The sequence below is a fragment of the Opisthocomus hoazin genome, chromosome 5, assembly GCF_030867145.1.
Source record: "Opisthocomus hoazin isolate bOpiHoa1 chromosome 5, bOpiHoa1.hap1, whole genome shotgun sequence".
Classification (NCBI taxonomy): domain Eukaryota; kingdom Metazoa; phylum Chordata; class Aves; order Opisthocomiformes; family Opisthocomidae; genus Opisthocomus; species Opisthocomus hoazin.
This window is the reverse complement of record NC_134418.1, coordinates 10,262,607-10,289,065: the sequence shown is the minus strand read 5'-3', so window position 1 is coordinate 10,289,065 and position 26,459 is coordinate 10,262,607. Positions and strand designations below refer to the sequence as shown.

The window sequence follows — 26,459 nt, the reverse complement described above, 5'->3', positions numbered from 1 at the left end:
TCTAGACGGGTTAATTGCATGTACCTTATGCCTGGCTCTTGATTGACATGTGAGGCAAAAGTAGTAATCTATATTGATGTGACAGTGGCTTCAGGGAAACTGTTTCCCAATCTCTTCCTTTTCAGTATTTTGTAACAGAGATTAGCATGGCAACAGTTGTTCCAAGATGGCTTCCACATGTTACTTTAAAAATGTCTGAGGCAATTTATGCCTGAGCCTTGTCAGCATTTTCCATTAGTCACGGAATAGCAGCTTTCAAAAAAACTGCCTATTCTTGTGCATTGCATTAGCAGTGAGCAGACTAGGTTATGTGTAACCAATCTTTTCCGTATGTTCAGGATGCTCACATACATTGTGGTATACATTTTGCTTGCCTTAAGTATAATAAGGCCAATGTAATCGAAAAAGTAAGCTTTCAGAATTTACCTCCTGCATGATCTATCCAGTGACCACACCACTGTAAAACTGAGCTTTTCTAAAGCTTGCAGTTGTCACTAATTAGATAAATTGTCTGTACCAGTTTCATATGCCAACACAAAGTTCCAAGCACAAACTCACAAAATATACAACCCTCATCTGCTGTTAAATAGCAACAGGTGATTAAAAATGAGAGATTTATATAGTTCACTGCTGAAATGAAAAAAAGTTGTAAAAGCAGTCAGATGGATGAATGTGTAGCCACTCATATATTCACTCATTTTTTGGACATTAATGACCACATATAAAACGAATTTAATGGCACTCCATCTTGTTTCCCACATCAACAACTCAGCTAGAACCTGGATTAATTGGCAGCTACAAGAGAGTGGCCAACAGCTTTGTGGCTGTTACGACTGAGCTTAGCTTGGCTGGAATGTAATGCAGAGACAGGCAATGCATGTCTGCAGATATTGTGTTTGAGAGGTTTGCTCTGCCTTTTCCTGTATGCAAACAGATGACTTCCATCACCATACAACATTTCCCAGAAATGCTGAAATGTCTTATCGCATTCCTTTAAGACTGATTTCCTTCCATTTCTACCTGTTCTCAAAGTTTTGTTTTGGCATTGCTCAAACTTTATGCCCTGTGGCCTCTTTGATTTTTTTTTTTTTTGTGTGTGTGTTCATGTTTTTTATGCTGTGTGTGCTCATTTCTGTATAGTAAAATTTGTGTTAATTCTTTCTTTTTAGCATTCTGTACAGGTTAAAAATAGATCCATCCAGGTCTCTACTCTGTATTAACCGTGTTATTCTAGTTTATAGCTAAACCTTTTTTAGATTACAGATATGATTGCCATATTTTTCTTGGGTATAATGAAACTTTGTATTCATATGTTTTAAAGATTTAAGACAATTCAGCAGAAGCTCTTTGAGATGTCCATTAGACCCCATTAATATACAAAAACATACAATGAATTTTGGAGAAATTCTAGAAACTATTCAAGATATTTTCTCTGAAAAAGTAATAAATTACATATGCCCATTTTTAAGTTTCATATCTGCACTGTATATTTCTTACTAATAATTTGGTGTTCTCCTTCACTGGTTTGCTAGAAAATTTTTCTCTATTTTTTTCATTCTAAGAATTAGACAGCTATTCCCTTTAAGACATGCACCCGGTTCTTAATAGCACCACCTTTTTAAAGGGTTTGTATATCTCTACTCTTACTATGTTTGTCAGATTTTCTACTATTTTTGGCTGTAAGTTGTTTTGCTGTCCTTGCAGACCTTTTCAGATTGTTTAGCTCTGCCAACTTCTAAGAATAATGAGATCTATTAACCTGAACATGTCTTCCAGCACAGAAGTGCGTTCTTTATTCTACGTAATAGATGTGTATAAAGCAAAGTACTTGCAAAGCAGTACTAAACGAAGAAAGGTAAAGGACAAACAAATCGGAGATGTGGAAATAGACTGAGACAAGTATGCAGGCAAGGACAGGAATGTAGGAAGTGAAATATTGTACATTTGGGGATGGCAGGTCAAGAGGAATTTGAAGATGATGGTAATATTGATTACGAATAGCATATTTGAGAGAGAGAAATGAAAAGATGTCATAAAATGGAAAAATGTTTCATGCTAGAACTAAGAACTGCATGTATATTTCCTACAGGACTTCAGAAATTGTGCTATTTCCACAACAAAACCTGCAGCAAACTCTTTCTTCTCTTGAGCTTTTTCTTCTGCCTTAATTCCTATTACATTGCATTAACATTCTTCCTGTTCCTCCAGATGTACCTACAGTGCTGGGTGAGCTGAAGTCTGCCTCCTTGTCACTGTCTGGGCCCAGCAGCTAAGGCTTTTTTATAGCTATTCAGCTTCCTTTTTCAGATTCAAGTTTACTTGAAAACAATGCATCTCCACTACAAATCTATTTTACATCATACCACAGTTCAGAGCTGAGTATTTTCATGCATTAGGTAGCTTGCTTAGTGACTGTAGCTTAAAAGTTTCTTACACGAGTAAGATGATAATAATGTCTCCTTTTCAATATTATGGTATTCCATGATGAGTTGAAAGCAAATATAAAAGTTTTAGTTTTAATAGGTTCTCACAGTACCCATTAAAACAAATTAATTATGACAAATATAAATTTGTTTGTGTAGGAAACAGGGTGAAGAAGAAAGCTCACTGGGGATTTCTAACATGGCTGCTGCTTTTCTGAGAAATTGCCCCCACCTCCTCTTTTGTTATTCAAAAGAATAAATAGTCTTCAGCTCAAACTGCAGCAATGCCGCTCTGTATTACAGAAGGAATCAAGCATCCTAGGTAGAAACTAATCATTGTCAATACAAACAGAGAGAAACATTTTCATTATTAGGAAAAAAGGGAATAGTTATGATTAATGGCTCAGGTTTGCTCAAGCATTTGTGATTTATGTGGCAATTTCATACTTTATTACTCTGGGTTCTTGAATATGGTACATAAATTTACAAATATACAGAGTGCTAGATATAATGTCTCTCTACCAAGTGCTCACATTTCCCACTCTGATGTTGACTGACCTTTTCGTTTCTATCATTATATTAAAAGAAGTATTTGACATAAAACTCTGAAATTTTAATTGCTTCTTATGTATTTCATGACTAACTAGAGATGAAGAAATGTTAAGTGACTGTTGTGATTGTCATGATCGCATAATGCATGTACCTCTGCACCGATAAATGTTAGGCAAGGTTTTGTTGTGATTGCTTACGATGGAAACACAGGATCCTTCTCCTGACACTGCCTGTCATGATTAGGACAGTAAGTCTATTTCTGTTTTTCCCTCTCAAGTTGAAGCTTGGGTAACACAAAATTGTCCTTAAAATCCTAGCAGTGGGTCTTGCTGTGCACAGAATCAAGTTGTAGTGTCCTTTTTCACTGTTAAATCTTCTCTAGAACAACCAGTCCCTCCCAGCAAGACTCTTGTCTTGTGTCTTCCTCAGTACCATGGTCTGATAAGTATGTATGTTCCTTTCCAGATCTGCACGACTTCTTAGCCACTGCGTTCTTTCTATTACAGACCTTCATTTTCAGAAGGGAGGAGCTAACGTACTCACCCCCTGCTTACCCCTTGGCTCTCAGTTGTCTCTAGCCTCAGACTTAAGTAAATCTGCATGTAAACTCTGTTGCTGTACTCCTATCTCTTGCCTTCTCCAGGCCTCCAGTTCAATTTGTGCAGTATTAGGAAAGCATTATTACGTTTTGTATTGTTTCCTTAGTTTCAGCATTGTTTGGTCTTGGTTCTTCATCTCAGAAAGGTCTTCAGGTAAGATCTACTCTGTTATCAGATTCTGTTTTACTTCCTGGTTCCAGACAGATGCTTTCTCAAGTGTGTATGTAGCTTTCTGCCAGGTTCTTCAGGAAATTCCAGTGGACTTTCTGCCAGAGGTTGCTTCAGGAAATCCGTAATGATATCTAGTTTCCTAATTCTGCACTTAGTAGCTCCAATTGCCACTTTGTCCTCTTACTCACATACATTAGGGAACCTCAGCCTACTTTATTTAAAAGAGCCATGAACTTTTGACCTGGCATAACTAAGGCAGCAAAGTATAAGAGTCTCCAACTACCAGAAGGATTGACTTAAGTGGGAATAGTTTTCATTACAGATGGAAAACACTATGTATTGGTTTATCTCATTCTTCATGTTTCTCAGCCTATATGAACAGTGAAAAGTCCATTTTATCTCTGAGCAATTAGTAGCATTCAAAGGAGCAATGTGAGCTTCTACAAAACTGAAGACTATTTGTGCAATAAAGGTTTGAATTCATATTCCGTTTTCTTTTTCCTCTTCAAAAAAATCTGTACTGCCATAAGGACTTGCTTAAATCTGATTGCAGTCAAGGTCTACTTGTTTCAGAGTGCCTAACTGTACAAGCACTGTGCATAAGCTCAGCTAAAATCAGTGTACGGGCCAAGCAAACAAAAGTTTGTGGCTTTGTTGATTTTCTAGGTGTTTGAATATCATCATAATCATGAAAGACTCTTCTTCAAGAAGATACACAGAAATATGCAATTTTCTCTAACCGCATCAGCCAAAACTTTCACAACAAAGCATCTTTCATGGCAAAAAACTTTGATAACAATGCATAGCAAACTTTACTTTTAAAAATGCAACCAAATCATCATGAACAGACTCGTGACGAGACTTATTCACAAATAGCAATTCATCTCTCTGTTCCCAATACAATTTGTGTAGTTTTTTGTTTTCAGAGTGTGAGTAGATGATCAAGATTTCTCCCATTGCACTTCTATTTAAACCAAATGTTCAATATTCTTCAGCGTTGTCAATTGTCAACAATGTCAGCATTCTTTCTGAAACTATGTTTGGGTAAGGAAAAGTATAAATGGCACGTACTTGATGATTGCAGAGTCCTAGCTTTTTATTTGCAAATTGCTAAATCCGTTAGCCCTTTTGTAGGACTGTTTACATCAGCTGGTGAGTGAATGGGAACTGGGATGGATGACACTTTGCTGGGAGTAAACTAGCTACCCTCTCTTGTTAAGAAGCAGGTAGTGCTGCTGTTTTATGAAGCATCTCTATTGTGGAGCTCTGCAACACACACACAGAGATTCAGTGCATGCTTTCATCAGTCATTATTCTTGATAAAAGATTGGATATTCCTATTAGTGAAGCCCTGATATAATCTTTGTTTAAACAAGTTTTGCGTCAGACTTACTCTTTGAGTCTCTGTATATGTCATGTCTTGAAGAGATGCTGTTGCTGGAAAGATTTAATTTTTCTCATGGGTCAATATTGAATCCTCTTCAACCCAAAGAACTAATAATATAGTAGTAAGACTTTTCCTAGCTAAGAATTTGATTACAAAGAAAAGAAAAGGAGAAGATGAAAATAATGAGTTTCATTTACTATGGACTATCACCACTAAAATTTGTAAAGTTGTGCATTCCTGGCTGAAGACAAAAGCGCTTAAGTGCTTCTGTTCATATCTTACAAGTCTGTAGTTATTAAATGGTTATTGACTTTAAAGACATTTTCTGTAAGGATAACAACTGAAATTAGTTTTAGCTGAAAATGTGTGATTTTTATTTATTTGTTTGTTTAGGAAGGGGATTCCAAGTGAACAAGTGAAACACGCCGATAGAGAGCAAGCAAAGCGTGTAGTTTATTCAGTGGTTTATGGAGCAGGTAGGCATTTAAAAAAAAAAACAGCTACAGTAGATTCATACTTTATACATAATTTATACAAGTAGACTGAATTTCTAAAGATGAATAAAAGTTTGTCAGACTATAAAATTTTTATTTTTATCAAGGATTATTAAATGATCTAGACAGTATCAAAATTAGCAAAGTAATACAGCCACATTGACATATGCAAAGATTACTCTGATTTTGTATTTATTTTCTGCTGCTGTAACTGAAGCATTTGTCTTTATCTAAAATGAGTTTAATTTTGAGTGGACTTAGCATTCTGTCAGCTATATAGACAAAGGTGAATAACTGTAATGAGATTAAAAGAACTCCAATATTGTCTCAGAACACATTTATGGAATCACAGAAAGGCTGAGGTTGGAAGGGACCTCTGGAGGTCATCAGATCCAGCCTCCCTGCTCAAGCAGGGACATCTAGAGCCCATTGCGCAGCACCCTGTCCAGACGGCTTTTGAATGTCTTCAAGGATGGAGACTCCACAACCTCTCTGTGCCAGTGCTCGGTCACACTCGCAGTGTATAAGTGTTTCCTTACTTTAGATCTTAACAATTGCTGCCATTTCCTCACAACTGCAGAAAACCTGCACAAGTCCATTCTGCCTAAGTCCTGCCCAGGTCCTAGATAAGTCAAGACATTCTGCATGCTTTCCAAAACAGCCTACCATTTCTTAAATGATGCCCAACCCTCCTTATGCCTCATACATGCTTAGAATTACCTTTTCTGGGAAGACAGATGCATATATATCATCAGCCTACACTCTCTTGTGAATTTGTTTTAGGGAGCAGCTAACTAAACTTTATGTAGGTCTTCCAGAGAAGTCCAAAAACTCTACAGAAAATGAGTACTTGGGAAACTTGTTTAGGAAATGAGAGCCCTGGGTTGCAGGCTTTATTTAACTTGGAAGAACTTAAAACTGCATCTTGGGTTCCTGACTGAGAATGTTTTCTAGACGGTCTTTTGCAGTGAGCCTTCAATAGTCCTTGAACCAAAAACAGAGTTGGCCAAGGGCATTCAATGTAGAATATATATTTAGAGTATTCAGCTGGGAAGATGAGAAAAAAAACTCCAATTTCATCTCTCCAGAATATCTATTTTGTGTGTGGTGCGTGTGTGGATTATATACACACCTACAAGAAAAAATATATACACACACATGGATTTTTACATTAAGCTGTATTGCATTTTAAAGATCTATGTTTAAAATCTGTATTAAAAAAGCTGAGCACTAGCTCCCTGCAGTGTAAATTCAGACCTTCCCATGCTGAGACTGGAATCAGATCTCCTGTTTGCAGCCTGAATGTTTCCATCACTGGATTATTTTACTAAACGCAGGCATTAGCACCCCTGTCCCTTGGTCCATGCAGATGCTACAAATTTTCCTATCTCTTCGCTTTGTTCTGGATGGAACAGGCAGATACCTGACTTACCCAGACTGAATCACCACCGGTTGAATGCCCTGTAGTTCTACGTATAATCAGTAAAGAAAAGGAAATGCCTCCGTTACTGGGGCTAGAGCCTCCCTCCACAGAACCCATGTCTGCCTGCTCATGCTGTAGAGAGCTCAGATGATCAGATTAAGCAGAGCAGTGGCACTCCCTCACTTGCTCTCTACCAGGCACTAAACATTTCAGTACAGCAGTGCTCGATGTAAGTATCTCCATTTACTTGTCTGTGCTTCGTCTCTCTCTCTCTCAAATGAGGGCAGTTGAAGCATCTGAAAGATAAGATGCTTCTGTTCATTAACAGTATGATCAGACCCTAATTAAGACATAACATGGAGCGATATCGTTAAACTATTTAGATGGAATCTGGGCTGACAAAAAATAATTGTTAGATACCTGAAACTGATGGACTGAATTCCACCTACTGTTTGTCTCCCTTCAAAAGATGGCTGACTTTTCATTAAGGAGACATTTTGATACAATCAAAGAGTGTGAATACTACTTATTTATTTCACTTCTTTTGGGATTGAAAAATACAGAAGCATTCGCTGAGGAGCTTGCTGGTATTGTGCTTACAGGAGTCAATGAAAATCTTTCAAGTAGTAAACAGTCATATTTTTTTCCATTTTGTTTTCTTAGCTTTAGGTTACACTTGGTTCTTATTTTCAAGGTCTTTTCTATAATCCTGGAGGATAGAGAATAGTATAATAAGGAAAGAAGAGTCTCATTATGTCTAGGAGTTGGTACTTTAATAAATACACCAAATATTGAGAGGGGTGACAGTATTCCTCTCTTTTGCTTGGTTTAGACCAATTCAATTCACTTGCTTCTGCCTCAGTCATCTTGTAAAACTAAAGCACAGACAAAGTAAACATCTGTAGGATGAGGAATTAATTCCATTAAATGACACTATGTTCAAGCCCTGAATTGACACAGAGGGATGTCAAGGTGTTTAAATGAAAAGCAGAGAAACTAATGATGTTTTCAGTTTTGAAAGATGGTATTACAGAATGGGGAACACTAAAACCCATAGGCTGCTGCTAACAGTTCCCCTGGCACAGAGAACTCAAGGAGAGTGCTCAGGGCAGCTTTAGTCCACTCCTGAGTGTTGCTTCGCATGGCCTGTGCTCCTGCATTGTCAAACATGGTCTGGCACAATTACGTGGCTGTACATTCTCCTCTTTTTGCTTCCCACGAACTGCATTTCCCTGGAACTTTTCCAGCTTTCTTATTGATATTGTGCCCTAATTTTCCTACTATTTTATGCAATACTTGGTTGTGTATATCAGTAGTTCTTTAAAAGGGTAACATGGACAAACTTAGATGTTACAGTTCTTGAAGGAAGCCATAGCAGTCTTCTAGCTGTTAACAACACGTGCTTTAGCAGATAGATTTGTCATTTGCCGACCCAGGAAGAAACCCCAAATTAATGAGATGTCAAATAAAAGTACAGACCTACAATAGCTCAGCAAGAGTCATCCTGGATGTCTCATGAATTTCTTCTGCTACCACCTTGTCCAGACTGATGTTCCTGCAGCTCAATGCAGATCCTGGCATGACAGAGAACAAAATGCTACAGAAATGTTCTGAAATGCACATCAGACTGACAATGATGGCATTTAGGTGGCTGAAATCTTCTCTCTTTCAAAAATGCTAGATAATTTTTCTTGACAATATTACTGTGACAATAACTATTCTGTGCTTTGAGACACCGCCTCTCAGTCTGTGTTATTTGCAGATACAGTGCTCGTTTTGTGTTGCTGTGGAGCCGACATATGTCTTTCAAACCTCATATGATGAATGTTGATGTATGTTGTATTTTTACTGGAACTGTTTGGTTTATAAATGTGTTTAAACTGTAGCTCTTAGTTTATATTTTCACACTCCGGAAAACTGTCTTCAGCTTTTTTCCACCTTAATTTATAAATGCTTTTAGATTCGTCATAATATCTGTTGTGCATTTATGTCCTATCTAAAAGCTATTATTCCTTTCTCTCCCTGTTGAAACACTTTTCACTTCTGTTTCTTCTTTTTCCAACCCTTTTATCTCACAACTTGGACCCGGATTTTTACAGACGTTAAGGAGCCTAAGATTAGTTGAAATCTGTGGCACTTGGACTCCTAACTGCCTTTCTAAATCAGGCTACTTGGTCTGATTGCTTCAGCAGTGAAGTTTTTCTGAGACTTCTACACCAAATCTAAAACTTCTAGCTAAACTCATACATCTACTTCTCCATGCTTTTTTAGATCTTTGTTCACATTTGTGTTCATTTAAAATGTATTTGAAGTTCTTTATCTGCTTCTCAAAGTCTGCAGATTTCAACACTGAAGTAGTAAAATGATACTTACTGCAACAAAGTTATTCTGTGCACAAAAGAGATTTCAGCCACATTATAGGTACAAAGTATAACTAGGAATCTCTTAGTTGCATACTTCTTGTATACTTCTTAAGTATATTCTTAAACCAGTAACTTCATTAGAACATTCAGGCTCAAAGTTAAAGGTTTGCTTTGTTGAAATATTACTGCAGTATATTGGATCCATCCCCTTTCACAGAGATAAGTAAAGTTTAACTAATTGCACTAATTGTGGATGTAACGGTGCTATTGTACGTAGTGGATTTCTGTTCTGTTTTATTACATAACAAGGATAATTTCTTTACCACTAGGTAAAGAACGTCTTGCTGACTGCCTGGGAATTACTCCTCTTCAAGCCAGTCAATTCATAGAGAGTTTTATGCAAAAATACAAGAAGGTACATGAATTTACAAAGAAAACCATTGAACAATGCCGAAATAAAGGTAATCCAAAGTCTGTAAGCATATATTTGTTTGCTGATTAGCACTGTGTGACAGTGGTGAAGGCGAAGGTTCAGCTCAACCAAAATTGAGATAGTTATAGGAAAAGAGAAAAGATGGAATATTATTTCCTGGTGAATCAGGTTTTTTTCTGTTTGAACCCTAAGAGGAGCTGGTTAAACCTGTCTGCCCTTTTTCAGGAAGATGCTAACAGAATAAGACGTCTTTTCTCAAAGCGGACCCTACTTAATGTCAAGTTACACTGCATCATTTAGATGTGTAATGTACTCCAACACAAAAAAGCCCAAGGAATCTTTTACTCAGTAAATATGCTACATGGCTGCTGGACCATGGAGGTTCAGCCATTTAGTCAAAAAGCCAATTTACAGAGCCAACTTTTTTTAATGTATTTTTTCTTTCCATCAGTCAGAATTTATGTTCTTGAAGTTCAGGTGGTATTATCTGTGATGACAGATGTGTTCAGAGTGCTTCTTGGAGCCAGCAGCTGCAAACTCTTCTTGCATCAAATTTGTTGTTAGTCTACATATTCATTTATATTTAGTGAATCCTAGGAGTGCAGTAATTTGAGGAGAGAAAATATAGCTGCTTCAAATAATGTCTTTTCAAAGCTAATTAGCAGAACTGTCAAAATTGATTTATTTTGTTTTTTAATATGGTATACAGTACTAAGACATTTTGTAGAAAAAACCAGTAAATTTGCAATATAATATTACCCATCATTGTATGGGTGAGTGTTATGATAGAAACATATAAATGACTTGCAGTCATGAAAATGGCTAGTATTCTTTTGCTGTACTTTGTAGGGCTTAAAAATCTACTGGAAGCCTGAACTGTCATTGTGTCATGCAGTTGCATTCCTTCATTCATTAATATTACTAAAGAAAAGTGAAGTTACTGAAAATCTATTTTTAGCTATAATGAAGCCCAACATAACATATTTAGTAATATATTACACATTTATTGTATATTTTTGATTTATTTAAAATAACATGGCATTCTTTTCTTAAATATGAATGAGGTTCAATAGCAAGACTTCCATTATAAAGAATCTGGTTTATGAGTTTACAGAATCACAGAATGTTAGGGGTTGGAAGGGACCTCTGTGGGTCATCTAGTCCAACCCCCCTGCCGAAGCAGGGTCACCTACAGCAGGCTGCACAGGACCTTGCCCTGGCAGATTTTGAATATCTCCAGAGAAGGAGACTCCACAGCCTCCCTGGGCAGCCTGTTCCAGTGCTCCGTCACCCTCAGAGGGAAGAAGTTCTTCCTCATGTTCAGACAGAACTTCCTGTGCCTCAGTTTGTGCCCATTGCCTCTTGTCCTGTCGCTGGGCACCACTGAAAACAGTCTGGCCCCATCCTCTTGACATCCACCCTGGAGATATTTATAAACATTTATTAGGTCCCCTTTCAGCCTTCTCTTCTCCAGGCTGAATAAGCCCATCTCCCTCAGCCTCTCCTCGTAGGAGAGATGCTCTAGTCCCCTCATCATCCTCATAGCCCTCCACTGGACTCCCTCCAGTAGCTCCTTATCTTTCTTGAACCGGGGAGCCCAGAACCGGACAGAGTAGTCCAGATGGGGCCTCACTAGGGCAGTGTAGAGGGGAAGGAGAACCTCCCTTGACCTACTGGCCACACTCTTCTTAATGCATCCCAGGATCCCATTGGCTTTCTTGGCAGCCAGGGCACACTGCTGGCTCATGGTCAACCTGTTGTCCACCAGGACACCCAGGTCTCTCTCGGCAGAGCTGCTCTCCAGCAGGTCCGCCCCAAGCCTGTACTGATGCATGGGGTTGTTCCTCCCCAGGTGGAGAACCCTGCACTTGCCTTTGTTGAACCTCATCAGGTTCCTCTCTGCCCAACTTTCCAGCCTATCCAGGTCACGCTGAATGGCAGCACAGCCTTCTGGTGCATCTACGACACCTCCCAGTTTGGTGTCATCAGCAAACTTGCTGAGGGTACATTCTAACTCTTCATCCAGGTCATTGATGACGAAGTTAAACAAGGCTGGGCCCAGTACTGACCCCTGGGGGACACCACTAGTTACCAGCCTCCAACTAGACTCAGCTCTGCTGATGACGACCCTCTGAGCTCTGCCATTCAGCCAGTTCCCAATCCACCTCACTGACCACTCATCCAGCCCACACTTCCTGAGCTTCCCTAGGAGGATGTTATGGGAGACCATGTCGAAAGCCTTGCTGAAGTCTAGGTAGACAACATCCATGGCTCTCCCCTCATCTACCCAACCAGTCATGCCATCGTAGAAAGCTATCAGATTGGTCAAGCATGATTTCCCCTTGGTGAATCCATGCTGACTATTCCTGATAACCTTCTTTTCCTCCACTTGCTTGATGATGACCTCCAGGATAAGCTGCTCCATCACCTTTCCCAGGATGGAGGTGAGACTGACCGGCCTGTAGTTTCTTGGGTCCTCCTTCTTGCGATTTTTGAAGACTGGAGTGACATTGGCCTTTCTCTAGTCCTCGGGCACCTCTCCTGTCCTCCAGTAGTAGACAAGGGTGTCATAAGTAATGTCCTTGATTGTCATTGAAACACACTTGTCTAATTAGTACTTACTCTTCCTCTCACACCCATCTATCAACCATTTTTTAACGACTAATGGTAGAAGAACAATCTGTTTTGGTTGAACAAGCTCTAAAGAATCTGCAGCAGGTCAACATTATTTAATATTTTTCTCGTTAATCCACCTCACATTCGAACTTTCAAACAAAAATATTCCAACTTAGCGAGATCATTATAAGGCACTTCAGTTTATTTATCTGCAGTTCAAAGGTGAACAGCATCTGACCAACTATTATTTAGGTGTTATGAATGTTTGATACTCCATGTAGACATGATAAAGAGATAAATAACCTTCATTTGGGATGAAAATACTGATATTATTAAATATGTTATTATATTTTTTATTTTATTTGATGAAATTATCAACATACTAAAAATACTACATTAAGACTTCATGTAAATATGTATTTTCAGATTAATCTTTGACCACAGAAGCATACTCTGCCACTGTTATATGAAAGATGATGTTTGTTCGGGGATGCTAATCAGCTATGGGCATTGCAAGGGTGATTCTGTTGTAGAAACACACCACACAGGAATAAGGATATTACAGTATATCTATTTTTCCCTGAGAATCCAGTGTTTCAAGAATTCCATCTTTAGATACTGTTCTTCATGGAAAATCTTAGTTAAATTAGAAAGACTGACTTGCCAAAGAATATCCTAACCTCCAGATAATGTAGCTACTTGTTCCAAAACCAGTACTTTTGGTATCAGTACTCCTGGAAATACACGCATCTGCAGCTCTGTTAATTCAGCAGCGCCATCTTTATCCTCTGCACATATGTCTGGATATGTGTTGTCTATGCTAAGGTCATAACGTCCTGTTTGCAGAGGTTTCCTTATCGCATGTGCTTGCATATCTTGGTTGCCAAAGAGGAGATGAAAATCTGTGGCAGTCTGAACTTCCTTAGTATCTAATGACAATTCATGGATAGCCAAGGTGATCAGAAGTATAATGAAAGGGTTTATGAAGATATGTTTTTAATGTGAATAATTTTTCATTTTTCATAATACATGAAAAGAAGTTTAGTTTTGAAGATAAGCTAAGCTAAGGTTTTGTGTGTATTATTTTGACAAGAGTATCCTCACATCTCTTTTCCTCTCTCAACTCCTCTCACTTGCCCTCCCAAATAGTTATTTTGGCAAAATACGTCATTAGGCCTAACATAAAGCTTTTACTGTGTTTTCATGTGTTTCTTTTAAACTAAACAAAACCCACCACACTAGAGTTAAGGAAGTTTAGCTGTGAAAGGGAGATGAAAATATCACATAAAGAAAATAGAAAAAAAGTTATAACTTTGTGTTTCTTTCCCCAAAAACTACTTTATAATTTTGGGAAATAGTCATTAATGGTTTAATTGCTCTACAAATTGATTTTTCTTTGCTATTCCCAAGTAAACTATTCATTGCTTGGAAAGCTCTAATTATGGCTGCTAATAGATAGCTAATTCTGCTAGGTATTTATAGTTTCGTCTCCCACAGAGAGAGTTTGATGCTGTATCAGTAGACGCTCCCAATGAAAATACAGATTTAATGAACAGAAGTTTTCCTTGTATAACATGTACCAATTCTCCGAATGAAATAATTCTTAGACCAAAAATACAGTAAGTATTTAAGATTTAAATAAGAGAAGCTCTGACTGTTTTCAGAGAACAAAGTACTAAATGGACTCAGGCAGCACATAATTACAAAAATCTATATTATGGTCAAAAAGAATTTTTGAAATTTTATTTTAATCACTCTAAGAATACTAATTTCTACTTAAATCCTACAAGGTTATGTGGTTTCCATAATGGGACGTAAAAGACCACTGGCTAATATCAATGCACAGGATTACAAACTACGCACTCAAGCGGAGAGGCAGGCTGTCAATTTTGTTGTTCAAGGTAAAAAATTGTCTGCCTACCTTCCTACTTACTTACCTATCTCTTTGTCTGTATTTGGCTTTAGTGGACAACAGCTCTGATAATCTCAAAAGAATGAATATTCTAGTAGTCTACCAGCATAGATTTATGAGGCATGAGTGTTACAAAAAAAGAAAAGTTTAAATGATGTGTTCTATCTACTTTCTAAATTGCCAGTAGTCAGTATCATAAAACACAGTGTTCTAATACACTGTAGTGCTCTGTGACAGTTATCTTTAGGTACAGATACAAACTATGTATAGAGAAAATATCTAGAGTTCAGTGCTTCAAATATATCATTGTCTTAAAACATTTTCTTTTCTGGTTTCTTTAGTAGTTTGTTACCCTGAAAAGGTTTCTGTGATTTTGCCGCACACAGATTTTAGCTTTTATTTTGTCAGATAGACAAGAATCATAAATCATAGAATCATAGGTTGGAAAAGACGTCTAAGATCATCAAGTCCAACCGTCAGCCCAGTACCACCATGCCTACTAAACCATGTCCCAGAGTGCCACATCTACACGTTTTTTCAGCACCTCCAGGGATGGTGACTCCACCACTTCCCTGGGCAGCCTGTTCCAATGCCTGACCACTCTTTCAGTAAAGAAATTCTTTCTAATATCCAATCTAAATGTCCCCCGGCACAACTTGAGGCCATTTCCTCTCATCCTATCACTAGTTACTTGGGAGAAGAGACCAACACCCACCTTGCCACAATCTCCTTTCAGGTAGTTGTAGAGAGTGATAAAATCTCCCCTCAGCCTCCTCTTCTACAGACTGAACAACCCCAGCTCCCTCAGTCACTCCTCATATGACTTGTCCTCTAGATCCTTCACCAGCCTCGTTGCCCTTCTCTGGACACTTCAACACCTCAATGTCCTTCTTGTAGTGAGGGGCCTAAAACTGAACACAGTACTCGAGGTGCGGCCTCACCAGTGCCGAGTACAGGGGCACAATCACCTCCCTACTCCTGCTGGCCACACTATTCCTGATACAAGCCAGGATGCCGTTGGCCTTCTTGGCCACCTGGGCATACTGCTGGCTCATGTTCAGCTGGCTGTCCACCAACACCCCAAGATCCTTTTCTGTCAGGCAGCTTTCCAGCCACTCCTCCCCAAGCCTGTAGCGTTGCATGGGGTTGTTGTGACCCAAGGGCAGGACCTGGCACTTGACCTTGTTAAAACTCATACAGTTGGCCTCGGTCCATCGGTTCAGCCTGTCCAGATCCCTCTGCAGAGCCTTCCTACCCTCCAGCAGATTGACACTCCCGCCCAACTTGGTGTCATCTGCAAATTTACTGAGGGAGCACTCAATACCCTTGTCCAGATCATTGTTAAAGGTGTTAAACAAGACCAGACCCAAAACTGAGTCCTGGGGGACACAACTCGTGACTGACCGCTAGCTGGATTTAACTCCATTCACCACCACTCTCTGGGCTCGGCCATTCAGCCAGTTCTTTATCCAGTGAAGAGTACAACCACCCAAACCATGGGCTGCTAGTTTCTCCAGGAGGATGCTGTGGGGAACAGTGTCAAAGGCCTTACTAAAGTCCAGGCAGACAACATCCACAGCCTTTTCCTCATCCACTAGGCGGGTCACCTGGTCATAGAAGGAGATCAGGTTGATCAAGCAGGACCTGCCTTTCATGAACCTGTGCTGGCTGGGCCTGATCCCCTGGTTTTCCTGCACATGCCTGGTGAGCGCACTCAGAATGAATCACTCCATAATCTTCCCTGGCAGTGAGGTCAGGCTCACAGGCCTGTAGTTCCTGGGATCCTCCTTCCGGCCCTTCTTGTAGATGGCTCTTACACTGGCGATCCTGCAGACATCTGGGACCTCCCCCGTTAGCCAGGACTTCTGATAGATGATGGAGAGTGGCTCGGCCAGCTCCTCCGCCAGTTCTCTCAGCACTCTTGGGTGGATCCCATCTGGCCCCATGGACTTGTGAGTGTCCAGGTAGCACAGCAGGTCGTTAACTGCTTCCTCCTGGATTATAGGAGGTTTATTCTGCTCTTCTTCCCTATCTTCTAGCTCTGGGGGCTGAGTACCCTGGGAATAACCGGTCTGACTATTAAAGACTGAGGCAAAGAAGGCATGAAGTACCTCAGCCTTTTCCTCGTCCTTGTTGGCAATATTCCCCCTCACATCCAGTGACGGATGGAGACTCTCCTTGGCTCTCTTTTTTGTTGTTGATGTATTTGTAAAAACATTTTTTGTTGTCCCTTACAACAGTGGCCAGCCTGAGTTCTAGCTGGGCTTTTGCCTTTCTAATTTCTTCTCTGCACAACTTAACAAGACCCCTGTACTCTTCTTTAGTTGCCTGCCCTTTCTTCCAGAAGTGGTAGACCCTCCTTTTTTTCCTGAGTCTCAGCAAGAGCTCCCTGTTCAGCCAGGCTGATCATCTTCCCTGCCGGTTCATCTTGCGGCACATGGGGACAGGCTGCTCCTGTGCCTTTAAGATTTCCTCCTTGAAGAATGCCTGGACCCCTTTGCCCTTCAGCACTCTCTTCCAGGGGGCTCTCTCAAGCAGCGTCCTGAAAGAAGTGTACAATATGACAAGAACTGTGCATTATTATTATTTGTTTTGTAACCCAACTTACTCTTCATAAGAAACGTTCAAACTTAATTCTGTGGAGGGCAAGAACAAAGGTGTGTTTTCACAGAACAATATTGCAGACTTGCCATATAGATTGGAAATGTAAAAATCAGCATAAAGTGCTCAAATGTTAGTTAACCAGATGCATTAACATACTCTGTTTAAATTGCTTGGGGCTCAGTCTTATAGAGAATTTAGCCACTTAAATCAAAAAAAAAGAAAGCTGAGCTGGCCATCCAAAGCTGAGATCACTCCTACCAAGCTGCCACTTGGAAGAATTATTTCCTTAATTGGATGATGCTGACAGGGTTTTTATTAAGTTGTATTGGAAGTGTATTCTACAGGAAAGTAAAAAGTGCTTTCTAGACATGGGAATGGGGTGCTTTTTATAAAGTGACTTGTATTTTCCTTTTGAAAGGATCATTTGTTTTTTCTTTTTTCCCTCTCCAAATGTTCTTCATTTTAGGGTTTCATTTTAAAAATGACTTAAGCATTTATGTCATGTTTAACAATCCTTATAATTGGCAACTGAATTTAAGTACTGTCTCTGCAAGGATATGTGCAGATCTAGAATTCTAATATATACCCTGTTACTTGAATAATAGCTGTGCTCAAGTGGTGACTGCCTTGCTGTATTAAGCTCCCAAATGTAAAATTTTGAAATATCCTTATAAAATCTGCAGCAAAGCTTGCAAGTTTGTAACACTGGGCATGCCTGTACCCGTTTCTCCAGAGACTTGTGTTCAGTTTACCTGGGATTTCCATCCGGCTGGCCCGCAGAGCTCTCCAGCTGAAGGCACAGTGCTTGAGCTAGTACCGTGCGGCCTGCGGAGTGTACAGTGTAGCGTTAATAAAGCCACACGGCCTTCTGAGCAGCACTTGCTTATGTCCATCTGTCCAAAGAGCTTGGAGCGGAGGCAAAGCTATCACAGGACTGTCTATGAAATGCTCACTTATATGGATCAGAACCTACGATAAGAAGATTATCATATTTCATTGTCGGTTCAAATAATACTGGAGGACAAATCTCATGAAAAATAGCGTAACTAATATTCAAAACATGTAACATGGGAAGGTGTGATGAAGCAAGGATTAAAAACTTTAACATGTTCAGTAATCCCAAATTTTATTAAAAATTTCCTTCTAGACTAGAAGGATTTTTTAATTTCAGGATTTCATCTCTGAGATAATATTTAAACACTGCAAAAACTTTCTAAATTATGCTAAAACATTTTATCACAGTTAGAGTACTAAACTACATATATGTGGTTTATTCTTGTATATAGCACTTATGAATTTAAACAGTTGCATTTTGGTAGTGCAGCTAGTAACAGAAGACATCTTTTGATGAACAGTGGTTTTGAGAGAAATGTACGGAGTTCCTGCTGTAACGTACTATGACTGGATTTGCCACAGTTCTTTCATAGCTTTTTCACTCTTTTTGAATATTTCCCGCTTCAATAGTCTTCACCAATGTACACCATAATAGTCCTCAGTTATAATTTAGCTAATTATACAGAGCAAACCATGTATTTTATTAAGGTATTATTAATCATGAAAACTGTTAGATTTAGCTGGAAGAACGCTACTCTGGGAGTTTGTTGCTTTGTAAGTTCCAAATGCACTGAGAAGATAATGGAGTGCCATCCACCTGTATCTGGTCTGTTATGTTATTTGATCCTGTTAACATAAAGGACTTTTTAAACAAGGGCTGAAGAACTAGTCAGAAAAATATAATCAAAATACTTTTTCTAAAGTATGCTATATCAGTTAAACTTTTGCAAAATTGTGTCAAAGTCAACCAGAAGGATATAATTATTTTTTTAAATATTTAAAATAGCATATCTGTAAAAATCCTACTTCAGAAAAAAATTATTTTTTTTATTTTGAGAGTTCTGTTGCATTTTATTACTTTACATTGTTTCGTGAAGAATACATATACAACATATGTATTGTGGTGCATGAAATGCTCAGTTACGTCATGCTATTCTACGAATCACTAAGAAGATATCTGCCTGACCTTTGCTGAAACATCCTTTCTTGCCTGCTGTATCAATGTGTCTCTTTTTGTGTCGTACTGAATCAGTCTTAACACATCATTTGAACAGGAAAATAAGATAGGTATTTGGGGCTAGACTCGCAGTTAGGCACAGACATCTCAATAATCAGCTGTGGATCTGCACTTGATACACTTAATGAGTAAAACAGAGTTTCAGTATGGGATTCAGAGGAGGCAGTTTGTTGTAGAAAACCATGAAGAAAGAAGTGGTGGTAAGTCTGTCTCCCTGATATCTTAGATATCCTCTCTTATCTCCCAGGAGACTACCCTTGCCATTCGCCTACCTGGCTGTCTTGATCCTTGCTCTGGAAGTTGGACCATGGCTATAGTCTAGTACATTTAGGATATCTGATGGGACAAGGAAAACTGTGGCTTCCAATCCTTGCTTAAAGGATTGTTTGTGTATTTTATCTGATAAATCTTTGTCAAATGTATTAAACTCCTGTTGCTTGGTTCACAACAGACCCCTTCACCAAACTGCAGGCCTAGAGAGTTGTTCTGCCTCTTGATCACCAGGAATGCGTAATCTATTATGTACCATGACACAGTTTTAGGTACCTCTGCTCTTAACACTGTAAAGTAATGAATATACATTACATACACATGGATATATGAAAAAGCATAAAATTAAGTTTCCAGATGGAAGTGTAGCTCTGAAACAATGTTCTAGCCTTTTGTGACATTGAATTTTAATTGATTGATAGGTAAATTTTAATTCCAATTTAGATAATTTTAGCCATTTTTTATAAAAAGGAAGTTTTCAACTCATGACCATGAGTGACAAATTCATCTTTAATTAACACGTAATTTAACGTTATTCTTTTCTGGTTGTAATTAACATGTAATTACTTAATTTGTTACTTATTAATCTTATGATGTTTCATGTATTATCTAAATGGAATCTGCTAGTTTGGCAAATTCTTATAATTCAGAATCTTTAAATGTTTTTCATTCCTGTGCCATGGTTCCAAGAAGAGCATTTTCCTTTTGCATGCTTTAAAAGCAGACCACTTTCTTCCATAGGATCTGCAGCTGATCTTTGTAAAATGGCTATGGTGGAGATTTTTACCTCTGTTGTCATTTCTCCAACTTTAACAGCCAGGTTAGTAACGAATGATTGCAAAACTGTTTGATTTTAAAACAAAATTAGTTGAAATGACTGTGTTTCTGGCATTTTAAGCAGCTGTAGAAATATCGTGTATGCCTCTGAATATTTTAACAAGCAAGAACTTGTGGGATGATTTTATACATTGAAGGCTGTGTATTTGTGCTTACATGGTTGGATCTGAAAATCCATCCCAAGGCGATGAAGTGCCCTGGAGCCATTTAAACTCAGTCAGATCTAGTTCAGTGGTAGTTCTGCATCTTTGAAATCAAGCCCACTGATCATATCCTTCCTGTATTTTGAGTGCATTGTTCACTGGGACTTGAACGTTCAATGGGCTGGGAAAAAACACAGGAATCGGGAAACCAGTTCTCAAGCAAAATAAATGAACATTTTTTATTCTTGTGTAGGTGGCTTTCCTTTGCTAAAGAAAAGGTAGGTCATCATGATTCTCATCTGTTGTAACTGCTCATAGTTGGGTAGGAGATCACAGAATGTCCTCAAGATTCTTGTGCCACTAGCAGAAATAATGAAGTCTACTTTTCCTGTAATAAAGGATGGAGGGGGTGGTGCAGGGAGTCAGTGAACATTATTATTTGCTACAATAGAAAGATACTTTGAAGGGAAACGTGCAGAAGAAAACCTGAACAAAATGGATTCTCATCTTTTGTTGTGCAGTAGTAAACAATCAAGTAGAAGATGAATTTTTGCAGTAGAATTTCAGATAAAAGCAGAGATAACAGGTAGTGCAGAACATCAGTGTTTCTGTTGTCATCCGGAAGGGGAAATTCTATCAACTTTGCTGTAGGAATCTCGTATTAAGGACTTCACTGGGAGTTTAGGTCAAAGTAACAGGGTTTGGCATCCCAAACATACCTTGCAATTGTATGCAATACCTAACCCTATTAATACTCTGTGTCTGTATCATTTACACATAGCAGCGTTCTCTTATTTGATCAATTTTTCAAAATGTAATTTCTAATTACAAATATAAATTGTATGTGTTGAATTCAAAGGTAGAGTCACTCCTATGCCAAAAATAAGACTTCTTCCGAGTAACACTCTTAAATATTCTTGCAACTTTTTGAGCAAAATACTATTGAACTATTGCCAAAAAAAAAAAGAACAAGTGGTGCTCTCATACAAATCCGACACAGGAAGTGGTGCTTTGGCAGAGATACTGCACCCGTGCAGACAATGGTACATTTATGTATTACATACCTGATGATATACTAGAATATATTACATTGTACATTTGGAGGCAGATTCTCTGTGCTGATTACAATTCTTTCTGCTGCCTGAGTTGTATGAAGAGACCAGAATGTGACAGCTGTGGCCTGGCTGAAAATTTCTGTAGCAGGCGTAACTTTGAGTTTGATTAGCGGTAGAGCAGCTGCCTGCTGGGACAAGTAGCCACAGTGTTTGATGGAGGAGGCAAGTGGCGGTGGTGAGAGGCCAAAGAACATACTGCCTTCTGCAGTTCCTACCTAGCACACAGATCTTTAGGTTCAATAACTAGCTCTTTGTTCTAACCCTGAGAAAGTATAAGTTTTTTTCAGCTAATGCCATGTCTGATAAAGCTCGTGAATGTTTTCTTCTCTTGACAGAAAATTTTACTCGGGTTGTCCTTTCTCAAAACTATTTCTTTTAAAGAAGTAGTGTCACCAAATGGCTAAGGATGTAACAGACATGGAGAAGTATTGAAGTTTTACAGGTTGGATTTCCTTGCATTGTGAAAGCATGGGGGAATTGGTACACCAGGCATCAGAAAAATATCACTGCCAATCCTTCTTATTCCTGTCATAGCTGGGAAAGACCAAGACTGCAAGGCCATCTAAGAGTGACAGACTGTCTTAAACTGGAATTTTGAACTCCTGCCAGCCATTATCAACTGGATGGCTTTGCTAAAGGAGAACCTTTTAATAGTCACTAATGGCTTCTTGCTGTAATATTTAGTAGGTACTTACAAGCCAGGCTTGTCAGAAAAGCACAGTCATTGCCTTTGTAAATTCTGTGAACACTCACCTGGTTGCGCAGTGGCTCAGGCATTTGAAAGGGCCACTGTGGTCTTGCCAAAAGAGTACGGGAATAAAACTTGAAAATTTATGTTTCAACTTCTCTGCCAGGTGACATTCAGTTAGTTATTTTTTCAATGGTCTGTTTCTTGATTTTCTTTTCAGTCAAGTCAGGATAATGATCCTAACAGCCTTTGTAAAGCACTTTGAAAAACATTGTGAAAAGGAAGTGTATACATAATTGGTATTGTAAACCAATAGTTAGTTTTATTAAGTATTAATTTATCAAATTTTCGAGTCAGTAAGTTCTTGTTTTTCTATTACAGAACATAAAACAACTTTCCATTTGTTATTATGTGTTTTTTTCATATTCCCCCACTTTTCTGATTTCAAAATATCTTACTATTTTTATCATTTTGTTTCTAACCACTTAACAGTTTTTATGCTCTTTTGGGAGTTTTGTTTGATTTATCATTATATACATTATATATATCATTATATACAAAGCTTTTGACCATGTATACTCCTATCTGCAATTTGACAGACTCCCATTATGCATTTAGAGGTTTCAAATTCAAAATGCAAAAATGCAATGTAATTAGTTGGATGATGATTTTATTCATCAAAAAAGGGGATGACCTAGGATGACAGACAAGGATAGTAATAGTAATATTTTCAATATTTATACATTTTTATTGTACCTGTATGAAAACTTAACTGTTAACATTGTCCTATGCTCTTAAATAACGCATTATAGTATTTTTTTAAAGTTTAACTAGAAATTTACTCAAACAAATAAGCTATGATGGATTTCAAATAACTCATCTCTTTTGTTCCTTCCCCAAATAGAATCCTTTGTCTTTAGGAAATCTGTTGTTCAGTTATGATTTAATTCTTAGCATGTCTTCAAATTAGAAATAAAATGTGTAATTTTTCATGGAAATTTTACACTTGAGTACTCTAGCTCAGAACCAGACAACTTGATGGTACCACACCATTTTTTTAATGAAGATATAGAGCTAATCAACAGGAAGCATTCTAAACTATTTTAATCTGGGCTTCTCAGCCTGATTCTTAGTCAGAATAAGGTCCCCTTAATTTCTTATTATCCATGACAAATGGACCCTCTTATCCCACTTATCGAATTTTAAACCTTATTTTATTTTCTATCCAACCTCTTAAACCAGCCAGCTGGAGGTAATAAGTGAGCTCCTCTCAGATACGCTTTAAGCAGCATACGTAGCACCTTACACCTGTCTCGTTCCCTTCCTTCATGCTGCCTGTGCTCAGTTAGACCTCCCATGGGAGTGTCAGGGGCTGGACTGAGGGAAGTGGATAGAACAGCAGCTGAGATGGAGGTGAGTTTTGAGTGGTCTGGAGCTGACACATGGTGGGTCCATACTGCCTGTTACCAAACGATGGAGTATATTAACTGCAGTTCGTCTGTAGGACTTCATTGATGCTTTATATTTTGTATTATCTTAATGCGGACTAGTTTGGAAAACTAGACCATATTATGCTTTGGATGTGTTGTTAACAGCAAAAATTTCCCTGGTGACAGAAAAACTATCACAGAAAACTACAGAGGGCTATTCTCTCTGTCCAACTTCAAGTATCCAATGTAGGCAGCAGTATTAGGAGGTGGCGTCCCCGCAAAGTCAATCCATAGAGTTGGGGTTTTCCAGATGCCAATTCAGAACACCTAAGTCAGAGCCTGCGTTGGCTCTTGACTATGGAAGGAGCATCAATTTAATTAGTTGGACCATCTCTTGGCACATTGTAATGACCTGAAACACTGCACATAGCTGTTAAAAAACAGCTTCCAAGAAAGACTATTATGACAATCTTGTCACTTTTTTTTCCATATCCTGCACTCCCTCTTCTGTGGGATATTCCTACAACAGAGTATGCAGCATGTCATGCCACAGCACTCTCATTTGCAGTTTAGACAAAATGTTGTTTCTTTTAATGTTAAAGAAATACTATTGCTTGCCAATAAGGTAATAATAGCTGTTTTGTTGAAGTCAGTTCGATAGTGTACTTATTTCTAGGCAACACATTTGAAGCAGTCATGGAAAAACTTGCAATTCTATACTTTAGAACAGAGAGGTCCAGATCTGGAATATGTTGCTTAACAGTAACAAAGAAAATCCTCATTTGGTCTTAAATGACACAAATTGGCCTGGTACTAGGAAAAAGATATACTGTAAGGAGGCATATACTATACGGCCTCATAAACAGAACATTATGAAGAAATCTCTTGATAATAGTTTAATTTGCTTTGGCATATATCAAGTCAATAATATGATTATAGTATTATAATGATAACTGGGTGGATCCATTGAAGGTCTGAGAAGTTTTGTCTCCATGTTGTTTCATAGAAAACTGGAAGAATAAAGATTGTAGTGTTGCAGAGAATAAAAAAAAATGTTCCTTTTAAAATTCTATAATGCAGCGTAATAGTTTAAGAAGGATATTGTGTGCTGGGCACACTAAACTGATGTCAAAAGCCACATTCAGACTGTCAATCACAGAAATACTTCTGTATTTGAAGGTGTAGATTGTAGCAATATCTCCATTCCACACCACACCATACTCAGACCCAGGTCATGTTTCTCAGTAAAAGAAATCATGTGTCTATGATGCCTAATCTGCAGGCAATCAAGAAAACAGTTAATAAAATATTAGCTGGTAAATCAAAGACATGCTTATCATCTGTAGAACAACAAAAATACTAGTCTCTGCCTGGTTTGGAGTCTCTAATTTAGCAAGAGATAATGAGAGGAGCTTGCCATTTCAATATTCCTCCAAAGTGAAGATGATTCAGTTAAGATATTAAGCAAAAGTATAGGGTTTTTTCAAACTTTGTTCACTCAAGTTGTGCAGTGGGTAGGTGTGTGCATGCACCGGAATGGCAAAAGCTATGAATTTTGAATGTCTAAATTGCTTTGATTTTTCTTTCAGCCATATTGATGTCAAATTGAATGCCTTCCTTCTGTGGATGAGCATATTGCATCTGAATGTTATTACTCTGACAACCCTGAAAAAATACAGGTGGCCTTGTACTGTAAACCTGCAAAAGTAGAACCTATGAAGTAGATTGAGATGAATAAGAAAAAGTGGTAACAAATTATTAAAAAAATCTGACTTGTCTGATGAAAATTAAGAAGGAAATACAGTATACTATTCCACTTCTCAGCATCAAGCTAGGAAATAATGTTTAGCGTTAATTAAAACTTATATAATAACTTTCATTTGAAGATAGAAGTGTATTAGAAATACTTATTTCTTAGATCTCACATTTCTGAGACAAATTTTATCCCCATTTTCTAATTGAAAGTGCACTGCTTAGCAGGAGAGTAACAGAGCTAGAAAGAGAACCAGCTAACTTCTAGTTCTGTATTTCAGCAGACAGAATATTGTCCTGAACTTCTGATGAACCGCTAGATGTTTAAGACGGGATGAATGTAATTCTGCAGCTCTGGTACAGTTACTCAGCTAACTGGCAATGTAACTGAGGTGGTAGGCTGGGCTGTTCAGGATGATAAGCATTGAGACACAGGGGCCTTTAGCTCAGATGGAGAACCAAGCTAAAATAGCTGAGCTGCTTTCAGTAGATGAATGGGAGCGTGTAGAGCTGTGTCAAGTCTATTGCGCTGTCCAGACAGAAGTTTTGAGTTCATTTCACATTGCTTCCACAGCTTCTCTGACTTGTGTAAGGTAGCACTGATCTCTGGCCCAACCTTGCTCCTCCTGAACTTGGTTTTGCTTTTAGCATAGAGATGAGGTGTTCAGTTGATCCAGTGCTGAGTGATTTTGAAAATCCAATCTTTTTCCTCCATTCCTAAATCCTGATAAATTTATGATAAAATTCTTAATTTAGATTGTAATTTCTTCTAAGAAAGGACTTTTCCTTACCAAATATTCAGAATATATGATCCTCTAATCCCAATTGAAGGCATGAGACATTACTCTGGTACAAATAATCACCAGTCTATCAAATGTTATTGTACTGGTTTGATCAATGCAATTTTCACTTATTCCATTGATTCACGGTATATTCAGAGGTTTTAACGTTCACAGTTCTTTCTGAATTTTATCTTTTTACATGTCATTTCAGTGATATGAGGAATCTCTTGCTTTAATTAATTTACTTGCATTGGAAATTAAAACTTTTCATGTAACTGTATTCTTGTGCTACAGATGATCCTGGTCTTTTCATCTGTTTCTTTTTGTATCCTGTGTCCCAGTTTCCTATTAGAAATATGTTAATCTGTTTCACTCCACTTCTGACTGTGTTGTG

At 38.3% G+C, this 26,459-nt stretch overlaps 1 protein-coding gene across 1 annotated transcript in view; it reads left to right on the top strand.

Annotated features, from left to right (window-relative positions):
- Positions 1-26,459, top strand: part of POLN (DNA polymerase nu) — a 110,098-nt gene that overhangs the window by 69,832 nt on the left and 13,807 nt on the right. The window contains exons 18-21 of the mRNA XM_009934767.2: positions 5,526-5,608; positions 9,742-9,873; positions 14,252-14,362; positions 20,060-20,138. Coding sequence (XP_009933069.2) covers positions 5,526-5,608; positions 9,742-9,873; positions 14,252-14,362; positions 20,060-20,138 — 405 coding nt within the window. The remainder of the gene's footprint in view (positions 1-5,525; positions 5,609-9,741; positions 9,874-14,251; positions 14,363-20,059; positions 20,139-26,459) is intronic.